A 16,363-nucleotide genomic window follows, 5' to 3' on the forward strand; every position below is an offset into this window, starting at 1 on the left:
CAGGATGTGGTAAATTTAAGAGGTCAGCTAGGCAGGGTCTGGGTGCTAAGAGGGGATGGCAAGGGGTTCACAGTGTATAGGATGGCTGTTGATGCATAGTGGTGCGCCAAGGAGGGAGTAGGATGTCAACATGTTGGATAGTTTATGGAGGTGGTGTCTGCAAAGCTCCTCCAGTGTTGGAGTGCAAGGGTATCAATTTCAGAGATGGTATGTGTGTACTATGTATTGCACTGTACCAGTATCTTGTGGAGGGAGTAGAGGTGGTTCTGGGAAGCCTGTGCCATGGAGATGTGTTTTTGCAGTATCAGGTTTGTGAGGGATAGAGACTGGTGGAATTTTAAAATGTGAAGGTCATTGTGAATGGAGGGGTGGAGTGCATACAGAAAAGTATATTTATGGGTAGGCCATTTGGGGGAGGGAGCGATTTCATAGTTTAGGCAGTGTGTGGGACTGGATTTTATCCAGTGAAGTTGATAATCTCTGGTTAAAGGAATAAACAAGAATCTGCAGCTGTGTCTTAACTTAAAAACGTATCTGAATGATTATGCGAAATTTAAATTGAAAATTCTTGTAGAGCAGGCACACTTCTGTGTGAAGTTCAATGATCTCTGTTTAAAGGAATAGACAAGAATCTGCAGCTATGTCTTAACCTGAAAATAATTGTTCAAATTTTTGCATTAAGATTAGGGACAGTATAAAGATACAGCGTAAACATACAGTCTGTTTTTGTTGGAATGGAGTATTCCCGCTGAAATATGAAGTCCCTCCTGTGCAGTGAATAATGCTCTATGTGCCAGCAGGCAACTTTGGGAAATGGTAAAAGGATCTTGAGAATAGGTAACAATGAAAAAAATTCAGTTGAAGACATGAAGCACTCAGCTCCTTTTATACTGTACATCATTTAAGATTTGTATAGCAAGGTGTATGCCACATTCTTCAAATAGAATTATGCTGTCGCTGTTGTATCCAATGCCGTAACCAACGAGAGGCAGCATGCCGCAAGGTATGACAATGCGCTAAGGTAGTATGCCTTGACGATGTTGCTGATGCCAATCTTTGGTTCCCCATTGAGGTTGCCAGCAAGCTTGCCTGCAACAGAAACACAATGTATGAAACACTTATATGTCAAATGTCTTGAGAATTTTGTCTACTTCTCCTGTCATGCAGTAATGTGAAGCAAACCTTGAGAGTTTCTGCAATCATATGGACAATGGTACTCTTCTTTTTCAATAAATCATTAAAAAGACAATTCTTCAGCAACTCGTGTGTCTGACTCGGGATAGGTAAGTAACTCTAAGCCTGAGAGTTGATTCTTTGTGTTGCTTCATTTATTTATTATTTTAAGACTATTTTCTATACTCTGTACTTTAACTGTCTATACAATATTGTTATCATTCTACGTGGTGCCTACATTCGCATATGCCTTGCCAGGCTTCTGAAATATGTAGCCCATTTATGCATAAGTCTGCCATTTAGTCACAATGCAATATAATGTTTTTAACCTGTAATTTTATTTATCCAATTGATTAAAAGGACTAATAAATGGCCTTTTATTAGTCCAGTATGAATTCAATTGAAGAGTATTTATTGAAGGTGACTGCGAATACTCATCCAATAGAAAATTCATGGCAAATTTGAATTCATGCCAAAACTCTTCAACAATCTATGTCATAACCTGTTTTTTCCAATTACAAGGATCGCTATTCATGTCTTGCTTTTCACCAGACTTTCACTGGAAAGAAAAAAGCTTGACGATGCCTCTTACAAATTTTTCAACTCTAGACAGGATCTGGAAATTGACACCTTTGTGGTGATTGATCCTAGGCTTTAAGCCACTTTTAATGAAGAGATTGGTGTATTAATAGGTATTTGTGTCGTTAGTTCTTTAAGGTAACATTTTGTAGGTGTGATTAAAGATCAACAGGCAAATTCCATAGTCCTAGTTTACTGGAAAGCCTTTCTCACACTGTCACACTGCAGACTGCTAACATGCATCCAAGTATACAGAATAAGTTTTAGATGTGTGAGTGGCTCAAAGAATTTTTGAGTAGCAGAATACATTACATTGCACTGGATGGTAAGAGTTTATCAGACATACAGATACCGTCAGAAGGGCCCCAGGAAAGTGTGATGGGACTGCTCTTGTTCCCTGTATAAGTAAATGATCTGATGGGTAGAACAGGCAGCAATCTGTGTCTGTTTGCTTATGATGTTGTTTTGTACAGTAATCTATTTTTCTTTGAGTGACCATAGTAGGATAAAGGTGGCTTGCATAGACCTTCTGTTTGGTGAGATTAATGGCAGCTTGCTCTAAACGTGAAATAATGCAAGTTAATGCAGATGAGTAGGAAACACAGTCCTGTTATATTCCGACACATTATTAGTGGTGTGCTGCTAGACATATTCATATCTACAGTGACTGGAAATGAACAAGTCTGGAAATGACTTCAGAACCAGCAGTGGCTGGCCAACTGGCCAAGAGCATCAACAGCACGTCACCAGAGAGCAACAGGTGGGTGACACGAGAGAATGACAGACAATGGAAATGGTATGGCAGAATAACAAGGGCCAAAGGGCAAACCAAGACCAGAATTCTAAGAAGAAGGGAATTCAGAACCGAGACAACAATGTGTAGTGAGATCTATATGGTAATTCAAAGAAATCCCAAGTAACAGATGGAGAGGCCACAGTGCTAAGTTTAAAGGGTGATCGCAAACCCTGATAGGCTGGCCGGAAAGGCGTGACTTGTAGCAATGCTTACATCAGCAACTGCAGTGCCTGCAATTACAGCAGTTCCACCTATTGGCAATATCGATGTCCATACCATCCAGCAGGTCTATAAATGTGCTGGGCTGGGGTACCAGAACCCTCCCCCTCAAAAGGGCACATAGAGTCGGAAGCACCCTGGATGATTCTGAGGAAGGCAGAAAGGTGGAATATGCCCACATGGCTGCACCCAGCAGAAAGTGCCTGGCAAGCTGGGTTCGGGTTTCTATCAATTGTGTGGCCAGGAGATGGATGAGAGTATGTGGCTGCCACCCGTGGAAGAGCACCATTGGGCCTTGGTCATGGACAGAAGTGGAATGGAAGGTGCTGAGAAATAGTGTGAGTGCAGCTGTGTTCTTGGAAGTACCCACCACTTTCAACATTTATTGCTTAAATGTACGGACCATATGCTCCACTTTAACATTGGAGGACAGGTGAGATGGTGGACTACATTGGTGCTTAATGCCACTTGAGGCACAAGATTGTTTGAAAGTCAGTGCAGTAAATTGGGGCCCATTATCTGACATGATGGTGTGAAGAAGCCCTTCAATGGAGAGAACTGGGATGAGAGCAGTGTGAGTACCATCATTGGTGGACGTCATGCTGACCACACGTTGGTTGTTACAATAAGCATCCATGACAATGAGCCATATAGATCCCAGAAAGGGGCCAGCGAAGTCAAGATGAATGTGATCCCAGGCATGGTGAGGGTGGGCCAGGGGCAAAAGATTGAGGCAGCATTAGCACATAGGGAGATATGGGCCTAGAAATCTGTGGTGCACCCAAGGTCAGGGTCAAACAGAGACTACAGGTTGTCAGGGTCTAGTAGGGAACCATGTTAGATAATGACACAAACATTGTCAGTGATGGCGAACCCAAACAGAAAGAAGGCACTGAGGCCATAAATGTTGCCAGCTGAGTGTCTATCAACAAAAAACAGAGTTATCAACTGAACAACCAGTTTTTATGTATTGTTGACTATGAATTGATCCTGGAGAGGAACTGAACTGTTACCATAGGTGACCAACATAAGGAAGGGTGGGGCCAAGTCAGGGGACCCAATACGAGCATTTATGTGGAGGTTGGTCGAAGAAACCGTTCTCCTGTGTCCAGCCAGTAGCAGACGTCCTGGGTTGCAGCCATGGGGGTCATAAGTAACTTAAAAGTAGAAGAATCACCCTGAGAAACAGCTGCCTGAAGTTCATTCACCATTCCCTGATGCATATGGGTGGTGGAATCTGACTGTATTGATGGTTCATAACAAACAGTGAGGAGATGCTCATGTTTCCCATAATGCTCAATGTGTGCCCAATGTGTGCCCAATGACCTGGACAGTGTGCATGCAGGTGTGACATGAGGCAATCAGGGCATGATGAGAGACCCCACTGCTTACCTCAACGAGTCATGACAGGCTATTCAGAGGTTACAGAGACATTCAAAATAAAGGAATTACGCTGGATCGTTGCTACCTGAGGTCGAGGTATGATGCATTCATTTGCAGCCTGTGTGGTCTCAAAAGAATGTATGATTTTCAAAATATTGTATAGGGAAAGGTTGTCCAGTTGGGGGATTACAGTACAAACTTCCAGATCAGAAGCAAGTTGGACCACATCTCAGATCAGTGAATCTGCATATGAAGTTTTGCAAGCTGAGTTTGTACAAGTGAGATTACAATACTGACTCAACCCTTGAAAATCTGTTGTCCATGAATGGTACGGCTGACTAGGTGCCTTGTGGTATTAATGGAACTCAGTGCACAATGTGACCACATGGACTCATTGCAAATAATTATTGGACAACAATTACCACATCTCTTCGATCATAAGTGCAACTGGAGGCGAGAATGGAGTCCACTTCTCCTTTAGCAACGAAAGCATCTCCGGGGAGCCCAAAAAAGGAAGGATGATCGTCAAAGAGAGTCATCCAAAACCTGCAAAATGGTAAAGTGTGGTGTCAGCCACCGCAAATAAATGTCTCAATCTTCTTTAATGACATTAAATGGCGCAAGCACAAGTGGGTGGCAGTCGGGTTGGGAAGTGACCACAGCCTAGATGGTTTGGAAACCCTGAATCTGTAAGCAATTGGACAAAACTTTAAATTGTTGTTAGAACTGCTGTTGCTGATGCTGAAACTGCTGGAACAACTGCTGCTGCAGGAGCAGCTGTTGCTATTGCTGTTCGACTAGTTGCATGAGCTTGACATCCATGGAACACCACGAACACCACCAACCGTTTACCTCATCACCAGTTACAATGATGGGAATTGGACAAGCTTGGAAATGAATTCAGAATCAACTGTGGCTGGCCAACTGGCCGAGACCATTGACAGTGACCCACAAGAAAACGGACAGCATGAGAGAACAACAGACAACTGAGTCAGCACAGCAGAATAACAAGTGCAAAGGGCAAACTAAGGTTGAAATACTAAGGCGTATTGAATGAAGAACTAAGACAATGGAGTGTAGCGAGATCCATAAGAATTGGAGAGAAATCACAACTAATAGACAAACTGGCCATGCTGCTAACTTTAAAGGGCAGCTACAAGCCCTGACAGGTCAGCTGGAAAGACATGGCTGACAGTGGTGCTTACATTGACAACTGCAGTGTCCACAATTGCAGTAATGCCCCAGTCACCATCATCAATGTCCATACCAGCCCCTGGGTCTTCAAATGTGTTGGGCTGGGGTACAGAACGTTGACTAAATATCTAGGTATAACCTTTCAGAGCAACATAAAATGGAATGAGAATGTACAAGGGCTATTCAAAATGCATCGAACCTCTTTTTTTGTTGAATCTAACAATGGTATTAGGGTGTGCACACACTGTTTGTATACATACATAGTGTGCATGCCTGATATTTTTCATGACTGCAGAAACAACCATTTTTTTTATAGCCATTGCAGCTGAACACATGTAAGTGGTAGTTGTCAGATTTTGTAACGTGGGCAAAATGACAGAAAAAGTGGAACAACATTATTCCCCAAATTATCTTTTAAGCTCAGCGATTATCAGGTTGAAACAATCTGCAAGATTTAACAAGTGTTTGTGGATGAAGCAACATGTACCACAGAGATAAAGGAGTGGTGCAACATCTACAAAGAAAGCTGCTTATCAGTGAGTGAAGCAAGTACAGGTAGACCCTCAGCATATGCAAATGAGGTTGGTACAGATCACGTGAGGAACCTGGTAATGCAAGATGGATTATTCATGATCAGAGAATTTGTGAATGAGGTTGAAATTAGTGTTGGTTCCATTCGTTCCATTTTAAACAAACATTTGGGCTTCAGAAGGACTTCAGCAAAATTTGTGCTGAGTTGCTAACAACTGAGCAGAAGCATCTTTCATTGGAGTATTCACAGGACATGCTGGATACTGTGAACAGTCATCCAAACTTTCTCAACGCAGAGATCACTGGTGACGAGTCCTGGGCTTATGGGTACGACCCAGAAACAAAGTTCCAGTCAAAGTGGAAGCATCCATCACCCCTGAGAACCAAAAAAGCAATGCAGGTCTACAGCATAGTGAAAGCCATGCTAACCATCTTTTTCAACTCTAATGGTGTGGTCCTTCACAGGTACACCCCAGAAGGTACTAATGTCAATAAGGAGTATTACCAAGAGATTTTGTATCACTTTCTCACTGAAGCAGTGAGATGCAAACAGCCAGACTTGTGATTGGTTGATTTGGGGGAGGGTACCAAACAGCGATTTCATTGGTCCCATCAGATTAGGGAAGGATGGGAAAGGAAGTCATCCATGCTCTTTTAAAGGAACCATCCTGGCACTAGGTTTGTGAGCTGTGGACAGTTGGCACCTTCACCATAATAACACACCCACTCATTATTCTCAATTGATGGCCAAACACAACACAGCTGAGGTTTATCAACCTCCTTATTCCCCTGACCTAATACCAAGTGTCTTCTGGCTTTGCATAAATGAAAAAGACTCTGTAAGTAACCAGGTTTCAAAAAAGGAATCACATTATACAGAATTTTGTGGAGCAGCTGTGCACCATGCCAAAAGAGGCTTTCCAGCGATGCTTCCAGCAGAGGCAGTAGCATTGGGAGAGATGGGTGGAAGCTCAAGAGGACTACTTTGAAGGTGAACAGCATCAAACAATTGTATTTCAATAAAGATTGATTTTGTAAATAAAAGTCAGATGCATTTCGAACAGCCCTTATAACATCGTTTGTAGGGAAAGTGAATGGTTTACTTTGGTTTATTAGGGGAATTCTAGGGAAGTGCACAGTAGACAGTGTACAGAACACATCCATGACCCACTCTGGAATACTGCTCGAATATTTGGGATCCCCACCAGGTACGTTAAAGGAAGACATCAGAACAATTCACAGACCTGGTGCTGGATATGTTTCCAGTAGATTTGACTAACAAGCAAGTGTTACGGAAATGCTCCTTCAACTCAAAGTGGAATCCCTGAAAGGAAGAAAATGTTCTTTCTGTGAAAGCTATTGATAAAATTAGAGAACCAGTATTTGTGACGGATTACTGAGTGGTTCGACTGCCACCAACAAACACTGGTCAGCCAGAACATTACGAACACCAACCCACTATCGGTATAAACCCATCCAGTTGATAGCAGCATCACTTGGTGAGGAATAATTGCTAGTCTGACATACACATGGTACATGTAGTATCAGAGAGCACGCTGTCCACATGTAGAATGGGGAAGTCATGCAATTTATCTGAGTTCAACCAAGGGCAGATTGTGATGGCCCAGAACTCAGCATGAGCATTTGAGAAACCGCACAACTTGTTGGATACTTCAGGTGTCCTGTGATGAATATCTTCAACATGTGGCAAAACACAGGTGAAACCACGTCCAGACATTGTGGGGATGGATGGCCACCCCTCATTACAGATGTTGGACATTATAGACTGGGCAGACTGGGCAGACTGGTAAAACAGGACAGGCACTGAACTGTGGCAGAACTAACATCATACTTCAAGGCTGAGCAGAGTAAAAGTGTGTCTGAAGACACAGTACACTGAACAATCCTAACGATGGGCCTCCACAGCTCAAGACCCATGTGTGTGCCAATGTTAACAAAATGACATTAGCAACTATGACTGAAATGGGATGTGACCGTCAGCACTGGACATTGGTGCAGTGGCAGAGCATTGCATGGTCTGAAGAATCCTGATATCTGTTTCATCATGCCAATGCTAGGGCGCAAATCTGTTATCTTTCAGGGGAACAGTTCCTTGACACCCGTACTGCGGGATGGAGAGAACCTGGCGGAAACTCCATTATGCTCTGGGAAAAATTCATGTGGGCATCCATGGGGCCAGTGGAGCTCATGCAAGACACCACGAAGTGCCAAGGAGTTGGCATTTTTCAGCAAGAGAATGTCCGCCCCCGGTAGCTGAGTGGTCAGTGCGACAGAATGTCAATCCTAAGGGCCCGGGTTCGATTCCCGGCTGGGTCGGAGATTTTCTCTGCTCAGGGACTGGGTGTTGTGTTGTCCTAATCATCATCGTTTCATCCCCAGCGACGCGCAAGTCGCCGAAGTGGCGTCAAATCGAAAGACTTGCACCAGGCGAACGGTCTGCCCAACGGGAGGCCCTCGTCACACGACATTATTATTTAGCAAGAGAATGTGCCATGTCGCAAGGCCAGGATTATGATGGAGTGGTTCAAGGAACACAGTGGCGAATTCCAGTTGATGTGCTGGTCACTCCAAATCACCAGATCTGAACTTGATCGAAAACATCTGGGATGTGACTGAACGTGGTCAGAGCTAATCACCTCCCTCCCCAGAATTTAAAGAAATTAGGTGACTTGTGTGTGCAGATGTGGTGCCATCTCCCTCCAGCAGCCTGCCAAGGGTTCATTGCTTCCACGTAATGATGCGTTGCTGCTGTTATCTGCGCCAAAGGTGGACATACCAGCTATTAAGTAGATGGTCATAATGTTCTGGTTGATCAATGTTTATTTCACATAAGGACCATGCAAAAGCAAAACGAGGATAATGGAATGTAGTCGAATTAAATCGGGTGATGCTATGGGAATTAGATTGGGAAACGAGACGCTTAAAGTAGTAAATGAGTTTTGCTATTTGAGGAGCAAAATAACTGATGATAGTCGAAGTAGAGAGGATATAAAATGTAGACTGGCAATGGCAAGGAAAGCATTCCTGAACAAGAGAAATTTGTTAACATCAAGTATAGATTTAAGTGTCATAGACTAGCATGAAGAGCCGCATCAAACCAGTATCTGGACTAAAGACCACAACAACAACAAGGACCATGAAGACAAGACAAACCAATACTCATATGGTAGCATTTAGAAGATCTTTTCCCATGGCTCCATTTGCATATGGAACAGGAAAGAGAATTATTGACAGTAGTACAAGGGACCTTCTGCCTTCAACTGCATTTTAGCTTGTGGAGTATATATGTACAGGGTGTTTCAAAATGAATGTATGGGTTTTAAGGCTTTGTAGCATTTACTACTTTCGACTTACGATTATAAATAACACATGAAATGAAACAACACCTCAAACAGTTGGCTTTTCTTTTTTCTTTTCTTTTATTCTCTCTCTCTTGCTTCAAGTGTTGAATGTGAGCACCATTCATCGCCCATGGAGTCAATAGGCGAGTTCGTGTCAAACCTTAGTCAGTGTGTCTGGAGTAATTGTCATAACAATGCTGTTACTAAAGTCAGGTAGATGAAAGCACATATGTGTGATCCTTTATGAACACCCAAAGTAAAAGTTGCATGGCATCAGATCATGTGTTGACATGGAGTCATGCAAAATAAGCTGTTATCTGGCCCCTTGTGGCCCAATCCAATGGTCAGGTAAAACGTCTTTTAACCAATCCTGTAACTTATTGCAAGCTGTTCCAAGTTGACCCTATGGGGCACGGGCACCCACAGGCACTCTTGGGCTCATCTGGTGAACAGGTGCTAAGGAGTAGGCTACCCACAAGGGCCCATTTCAACGCACATCCGGACTCCTGTGTTATGTTCCTGTTGTTCAGTTACATCTTGTACTTGCCAGTGGACTTCGCGATGACAACGAGTTCTGGAAGCAACCTGTTGCCATTTTCTCCAGTTTGGGAAGAATGCTTTTTGTTTGTTGAGAAAGATGGGTTGCCTTGTTGTCTTATGTGGCCCAAAGCTCTGAATGCAATGAAGAAGTATATTATACAGCATCACTACATGTCTCTTCATGTGACGAACTACAATGAGTCACACAGTAACGCAGGAAAGCAAGTCATTGTCACACTGAAGAGAGAAGTTCAGCAGCAGGTAAATCTGCTGCAAAATAAATTAATAAATATAACAAATGAATGCATACTTCTCCTGTGTGCTTTGTATAGGTACTGATTATTACACACGTGTTGTGTAACTACTGTAGACTGCTGATGTTGACAAAGGGTCAACTGATGCGGTGGTTCAAGCAAGCCACAAAGCTGCACTCATCATTCCGACAACTGGAACACCATTCTGAATAGGTCCCTCGCTGAAATCATGCCTGCTCACCATTGCTGAGTGCTTAGAGCCAACTGACATTACAAAATTTGAAGTAGTTTACCTTTCCAAGCGTATGTTATCTCATCGATCCACAATATGGGCACGGATTTCGAAAATCAACTGAAGCAGAAATGCCACACTTTTATAGCTTTTTGTTAGCCCTTGATGAGGCCACAGATGTCACAGACTAAAACAGCTCACAATATTTGTGAGGAGCATTAATTCAGAACTACTTGTTTTCGAGGAACTGCTAGATGTGATACCAGTGGAGTATACAACCACAGGTTATGACATATTTGAGGTTGTCTGTGAGTCTGTAGAAAATCTGCTTGCCGTGGGATAGGCTTTGTTCTGTGGCAACAGGCAATGCACCACAAATGGCTGGGAGCCAGCAAAATTTTGTCTGAAGGAAAAACACAAATGGAATTTTTGAAAGAAAAGTAAAGCGTACACTGTTTTGTGAACCAGGAAGTCCTTGTATTGAAAGTGTGAAACACGCCGACATCATGATGGTCATGGTGAAGTGTGTAAATTTTGTAAGGTGCCACAGTGTCAACTGTCATCAGTTCAAAGGCTTTTTGCACCACCTGGAAGTGGCCTATAGTGGTATCCTTATCACTGCACAGTACAGTGACTTAGCAGCGGCAAATTTCTCAATGTATTTTTCACAATCTAGGAATAAATTGCGACCCTCCCCCCCCCCCCATGAACCACGGACCTTGGCGTTGGTGGGGAGGCTTGCGTGCCTCAGCGATACAGATGGCCGTACCGTAGGTGCAACCACAACGGAGGGGTATCTGTTGAGAGGCCAGACAAACGTCTGGTTCCTGAAGAGGGGCAGCAGCCTTTTCAGTAGTTGCATCCGAGACATCGAGGGATCACCAATTTAGTACTGGAGGGCAGCGTGGAGGGTAAAAATCGTAGAGGGAGACCAAGAGATGAATACACTAAGCAGATTCAGAAGGATTTAGGCTGCAGTAGGTACTGGGAGATGAAGAAGCTTGCACAGGATAGAGTAGCATGGAGAGCTGCATCAAACCAGTCTCAGGACTGAAGACCACAACAACAACAACAACAACAGGAATAAATTGCATTGTTTATGGGCATGAAAGGAGAGAGGCATGGGTAGCTGACCTGGCCTTCCTGACTGACATTACAAGAAATTTACACCACTTCAAGGAAAGAATTTATTAATTGTTGATATGTCTGGTAAAATTATGTTTTCATGGGCAAACTTCATCTATTTGAAAAGCAACTTGGTAGTGGAATCTTGAAAAAATTTAAATGTTTTTCATCCCTACAATAGCCTGGAGAAATAAGTTTTGGTGATTAACAAATTATTGTACAACTTTGTCAAAGTTTTGAGGTGAGGTTTCAGGACTTGTGATGCCTACAAAATGAGTTAAAACTGTTTAGCATTACAATTTAAGTTGTACCAGATACTGCTCCTTCAGAAATGCAACTAGAACTACTAGATTTGCAAGACAGCATTCCGTACAAGGCAGTGACAGACACATATGGGGGTGCACGGCCCCCCACCCCCCTCCCCCTTGCGGGGCCGTCTGCCATTGCCATCTGCGCCGCCCCCACCAGTCAGCCCGTACGCTATTCGTTCTTTTCTTTCGTCAGTCGACTCGACTGAATCGAGTTACCGAGTAGTTGTACTTTCCGATGTAGCACGCGCATCCGCGTCATCGTATTTTATACGTTTCTGTCTGGCATATAGACAGCTAACACATACCTATGAGAAAAGTTACGGCCATTCTAGTGATCTCAATGCGTTATTCTGTCTGCCATTTCTTGGAGAAAAGTGACGAATATTCTACTGTTTCCTTGTACAGAGAAAATATTTAACAAGAAAATATTTACCATTTAAAATTCAACATACTTTGCCCTCACAACTATTGAAACATGACGGAAATGATCTGGCACATAAATTGAATCAGTGCTTAAGTGAGCCACTGTTCTTTGAAGAAGAATCACTCTTTGTGATTAAAGAGAGACTAATGGGAGAGATTCTTCAATACAAGCAAACGAGCATAAACGCCCTTAATGATCGTGATTCCGTAATGCAAGCGTCGTCTGTTTGTCCTAGATCTGACTATTCTACTTTGCACGTGCTGTACAAATTATTTGCTTCTCTACTTGCATCTGTTGCTACAGCAGAAAGAAGTTTTTCAGCATTGCGGCGTACAAAGACATAGCTGAGGTCGACAGTGAAGGAGTGTCGACTTAATGGCATCACTCTGTTGAACACTCACCCTGACATTGATTGTCCTATTGACGATGTCATTAACCAATTTTCCAGAAAGAATAGGCGCATGGAATTCATCATTTAAGGAAGATGGCATTCTCCTGTGTATGTGTATAGTCAGTTTAAATAAAACTTTCTTAAACTTTGCTTGTGACTTGATTATTTTTTATCACGGTAAAATTAAAGGTAGCTCAAGATAGCTTTAGCACCCCCTCCATGAGGTTTTTATGTATCCGCCACTGGCACGAGGACGTATATTACGTAAAGTGACCAGACGTCCCGATTTGACCGGGACAGTTACGGTTTTTGGAGTCCTGTCTCCTTGTTCTGACCGGGTTCAGCCGAGACGCCTTAATGTTGTGGTTTTTTCAGGTCAAATCCAAGTCTCGGTTATCGGATATTTCTACATTTTTAGCGGTGTAAAAGTGTTTTATACTTTATTTCCATATCATTTCCCAAACCTAACATACCACATTACAGAATGCGTTTACACGATCTGTCAGCTGACACGTTCGAGACCTTCAATAATGCTTGTTCTGAAGTTGGTATTACTGAGCAGGTTTTCCGTGACGGTAGCCCTTTCGTGATAGTTCTGTTGGCGTATTGTACCGTTTCGCAATGCCCTAAAGTAACTAAGTTTTCAGTTCCGAACTTCAAGAGAGGTAAGTAACGTATTTATTATTCAGTGTCATAAACAGTGTGGTAACTCCGCTGTTAATTAACCCTCAACTACTATGGATCGTCTCTCAGAACGCTATAATTTTTTTCTGTTGTGATATATGACACTCCCATGCAAATCGAAGTGGGCTCTTCTTATTGGATGTAATGCATGGATGCCAGAACTCAGACTATTACTGCACTTTTTTCGTGATTAACTGGCAACGCAAACAAAGGGGTGTTACAAGTTGAAAGTGTGTACTTCCGAACGAAAGATCCGATTTTAATGCCGTTTTTTATTTGACAGCTGGTTTAATCATAATGGTTCGTAGCTAATGAAAGTTTGTACAGCATTTCAAATGTCACCAGCTAAATCTTAAGTAAAATGTTTTACGCTATCTCCCCTGATAATACGCTTTGTAATACGATTCATAAGAGCTACGTCAAGTTACGTAGTGCCAGACTGAAAAGCTTAACGCGTTGCCTGCCAACTGCGAGTTATTTCGTACGAACGAACTGGCCACTGGTGCCAACTGCGAGTTGACTCATAGGAAACGAGTTTCTGCATAAAGCCAGATACGAAAACATTCGTTGCAAATTCGTCAGCAACAGGTATAGTAAGTAATCCGGACGTGGTGAAACAGAATTTTTATTTTCCCACTTGGAATAAAGTAAGAGAAAAGTGCACACAAAATTTCATACAAATATTTTAGTTTCATACGAAAAATGTATACTGTGTGTCGTTAATGGTAATGGAAACAAAGGTTTTTTTAATTGTTAATATATCTTAAAGCAGAGAAAATGAGCACAGCTGACACGATTAACATTTCTAATGATGCCATCGAGACCCCAACTGCACTTACAGGACGCAAAAGCTCAAATTCTCGTGTGGCTGATAACGAAGCAAATTAAAACACTTTCTAAAGTCTATACAGTATACAATGTATTTCAAGCGTCAACCTTTAACAATAAAATGATAATTACACTTTCACAGTTGTATCACCTTAGCTGTCCTCTATTAGTGAGAAGTATGTAGCTGTTTATTTTTAACTATGAACTCCAAATTCGGTTCAATAGACGTTATCTTTACCGGTGCAACTTCCGATCGGTTTATATAGGCCTATTTATTTCTTCAGGAACACCAATGTTGAAAACCCCGATTGATACTTAGCGGTATGTATCTAATCTAAAGGCATTAGAAATTTCATCGCTTGTTCCGCTATAGCGGGATCTCTTGACGACAAGATACGGTATCCAAAAATCTGTCAACGACAGCACAGTTAACGAGTCAGAACTTGAATCTCACAAATTATAGGATTCTAAATTGACTGAAAATAGCTTCCTTATCCATGTTCGGTTGCCGTTGATTGAAGGAAAATATCATTTCAGATTAGTGTCCACTGTCCAGTTCCAGCAAATGCTCCTTGATAAGAGTTGCTGTATCGTTGGGGAATTAATCTATGTTGTACTCTCTTTGAAATTCTCGTAGCATTGTGAGCCTCACTTTTACGCCAAACTAGTGATAGGCTAAACTTCGATTTTCCGATATCAGTTATTTATGTGAATGCTACTTTTCAGTATCTGTTATTCTTAACTGTGCTGTCGCAGTTAAGAATCGCAGTTAACGATTTCAAGTCTTGTGTCCCTCCACACTCTATCACTGCTATTTCTGCGAGTCCTGCTACTTCTGCAATTTCTGTGACTCCTGCGATTTCTGCGATTCCTCCAATTTCAACGATTTATCATCATATGAAAAACTTACACTTGTCCACACAGAAAATTGCATCTCAACAAAACTGTCATTAGTAAGTATGTTTTACATTTGTTCTTCCGTTAGCTTTAATATTGTATTAAAGAAACAAATTTGAAAATATTAATAGTGTAAGTAGCCATACAGTACCTAACTGTTCGTGTTTAGAAAACGAATTCTAACGTATTGTTATGTTTTCACAGGTATCCCAACTACATTTCAGACACTCAGTATTTCGATAATTCAAAATATCAATGTCAACAAACCTGGAAAAATTGCCACTGCGTCTTTAGACTTTCTTCGTGAGACGAGAGGTTAGTTTGTAAGTGTTTCGATGAACTTAATTATTTAACTGAGTTCGTTCTTGCAAATGTGAAACATCCCCCATTGAGTGGCTTTCATTACAGGGAATGTTGGCAATACTACTCTGTCAATCACATTGCTTGTAATTAGTGACAGCAAAAATGTTTAATAATCCTTGTGATTTTGCAGACGCTGTTTCGACTCTGATTACTGGTTACTGTACGTACCTATCCACATCAAGGCTCTTGACAGAGAATCGTGAAGATTCAAGACAACTCTTACAGGATTTGCAGTTTAAAAGTGCCATAATTATGAAATAAGTGTGCAGAATGAGTGATTGAACAGTTTTCAATTGAAGTTATTATGCTATTTTAAAGGAATGATTAGTAAATGGTAAATACAGTGAGTGAATAAGGAAAATCTCATTTTCCCCATGTTAAGCCGTCCTATACCTGTAAATTTTCCGCCATTTAATTATTGGTAAAGACTTTTTGGAAAGTGACATGCCTCCCACCCCGTTTCCCCACAATCTTGGTGTGGTGACGCTAACCTGTAACATAGCTCGAGGTCTAGAATATGCGTTTTGAGGCTGTTGATATGAAAGTGGGAAGTACGGATCTTCCAGTTAAATCAGGAATAGTTTAAGTGCAGTACTTGAAGGTAAAACAGGAAAAGCTTACACGTGTAGGAGGTTGTAGTATCGGCAGAAAATTCTTGTGTGTGCAGTTGCTTTGCCGGCCGTGCGGTTCTACCGCTGCAGTCCGGAACCGCGGGACTGCTACGGTCACAGGTTCGAATCCTGCCTCGGGCATGGATGTGTGTGATGTCCTTAGGTTAATTAGGTTTAAGTAGTTCTAAGTTCTAGGGGACTGATGACCTAAGATGATAAGTCCCATAGTGCTCAGAGCCATTTGAACCATTTTTTTGCAGTTGCCAAGTAAACACCATGTGTAAAATTTTTCTCCAGAGTCTTGAACTGTATCAGGACAAAAGTGAGGCATTCACATGACTCAGTAATATTGTTTTCATTTCATTACACTTATACAAATGTTTGAATTCTGCTGTGTTAACATTGCAAAGTCCTGTAGGCATGTGGAGTATTAACCACAACTGCCATATTGGAAGCAGAATCAAAC

General features: G+C 42.0%; 1 protein-coding gene across 1 annotated transcript in view; it reads right to left on the reverse strand.

The window, feature by feature from the left end:
• Positions 1-932: 932 nt before the first annotated feature.
• LOC124789975 (aminopeptidase N-like) overlaps positions 933-16,363 on the reverse strand; it is a 91,303-nt gene continuing 75,872 nt past the window's right edge. The window contains exon 5 of the mRNA XM_047257515.1: positions 933-1,089. Coding sequence (XP_047113471.1) covers positions 937-1,089 — 153 coding nt within the window. The 3' untranslated portion in view covers positions 933-936. The remainder of the gene's footprint in view (positions 1,090-16,363) is intronic.

Source organism: Schistocerca piceifrons, chromosome 3 (assembly GCF_021461385.2).
Source record: "Schistocerca piceifrons isolate TAMUIC-IGC-003096 chromosome 3, iqSchPice1.1, whole genome shotgun sequence".
Classification (NCBI taxonomy): domain Eukaryota; kingdom Metazoa; phylum Arthropoda; class Insecta; order Orthoptera; family Acrididae; genus Schistocerca; species Schistocerca piceifrons.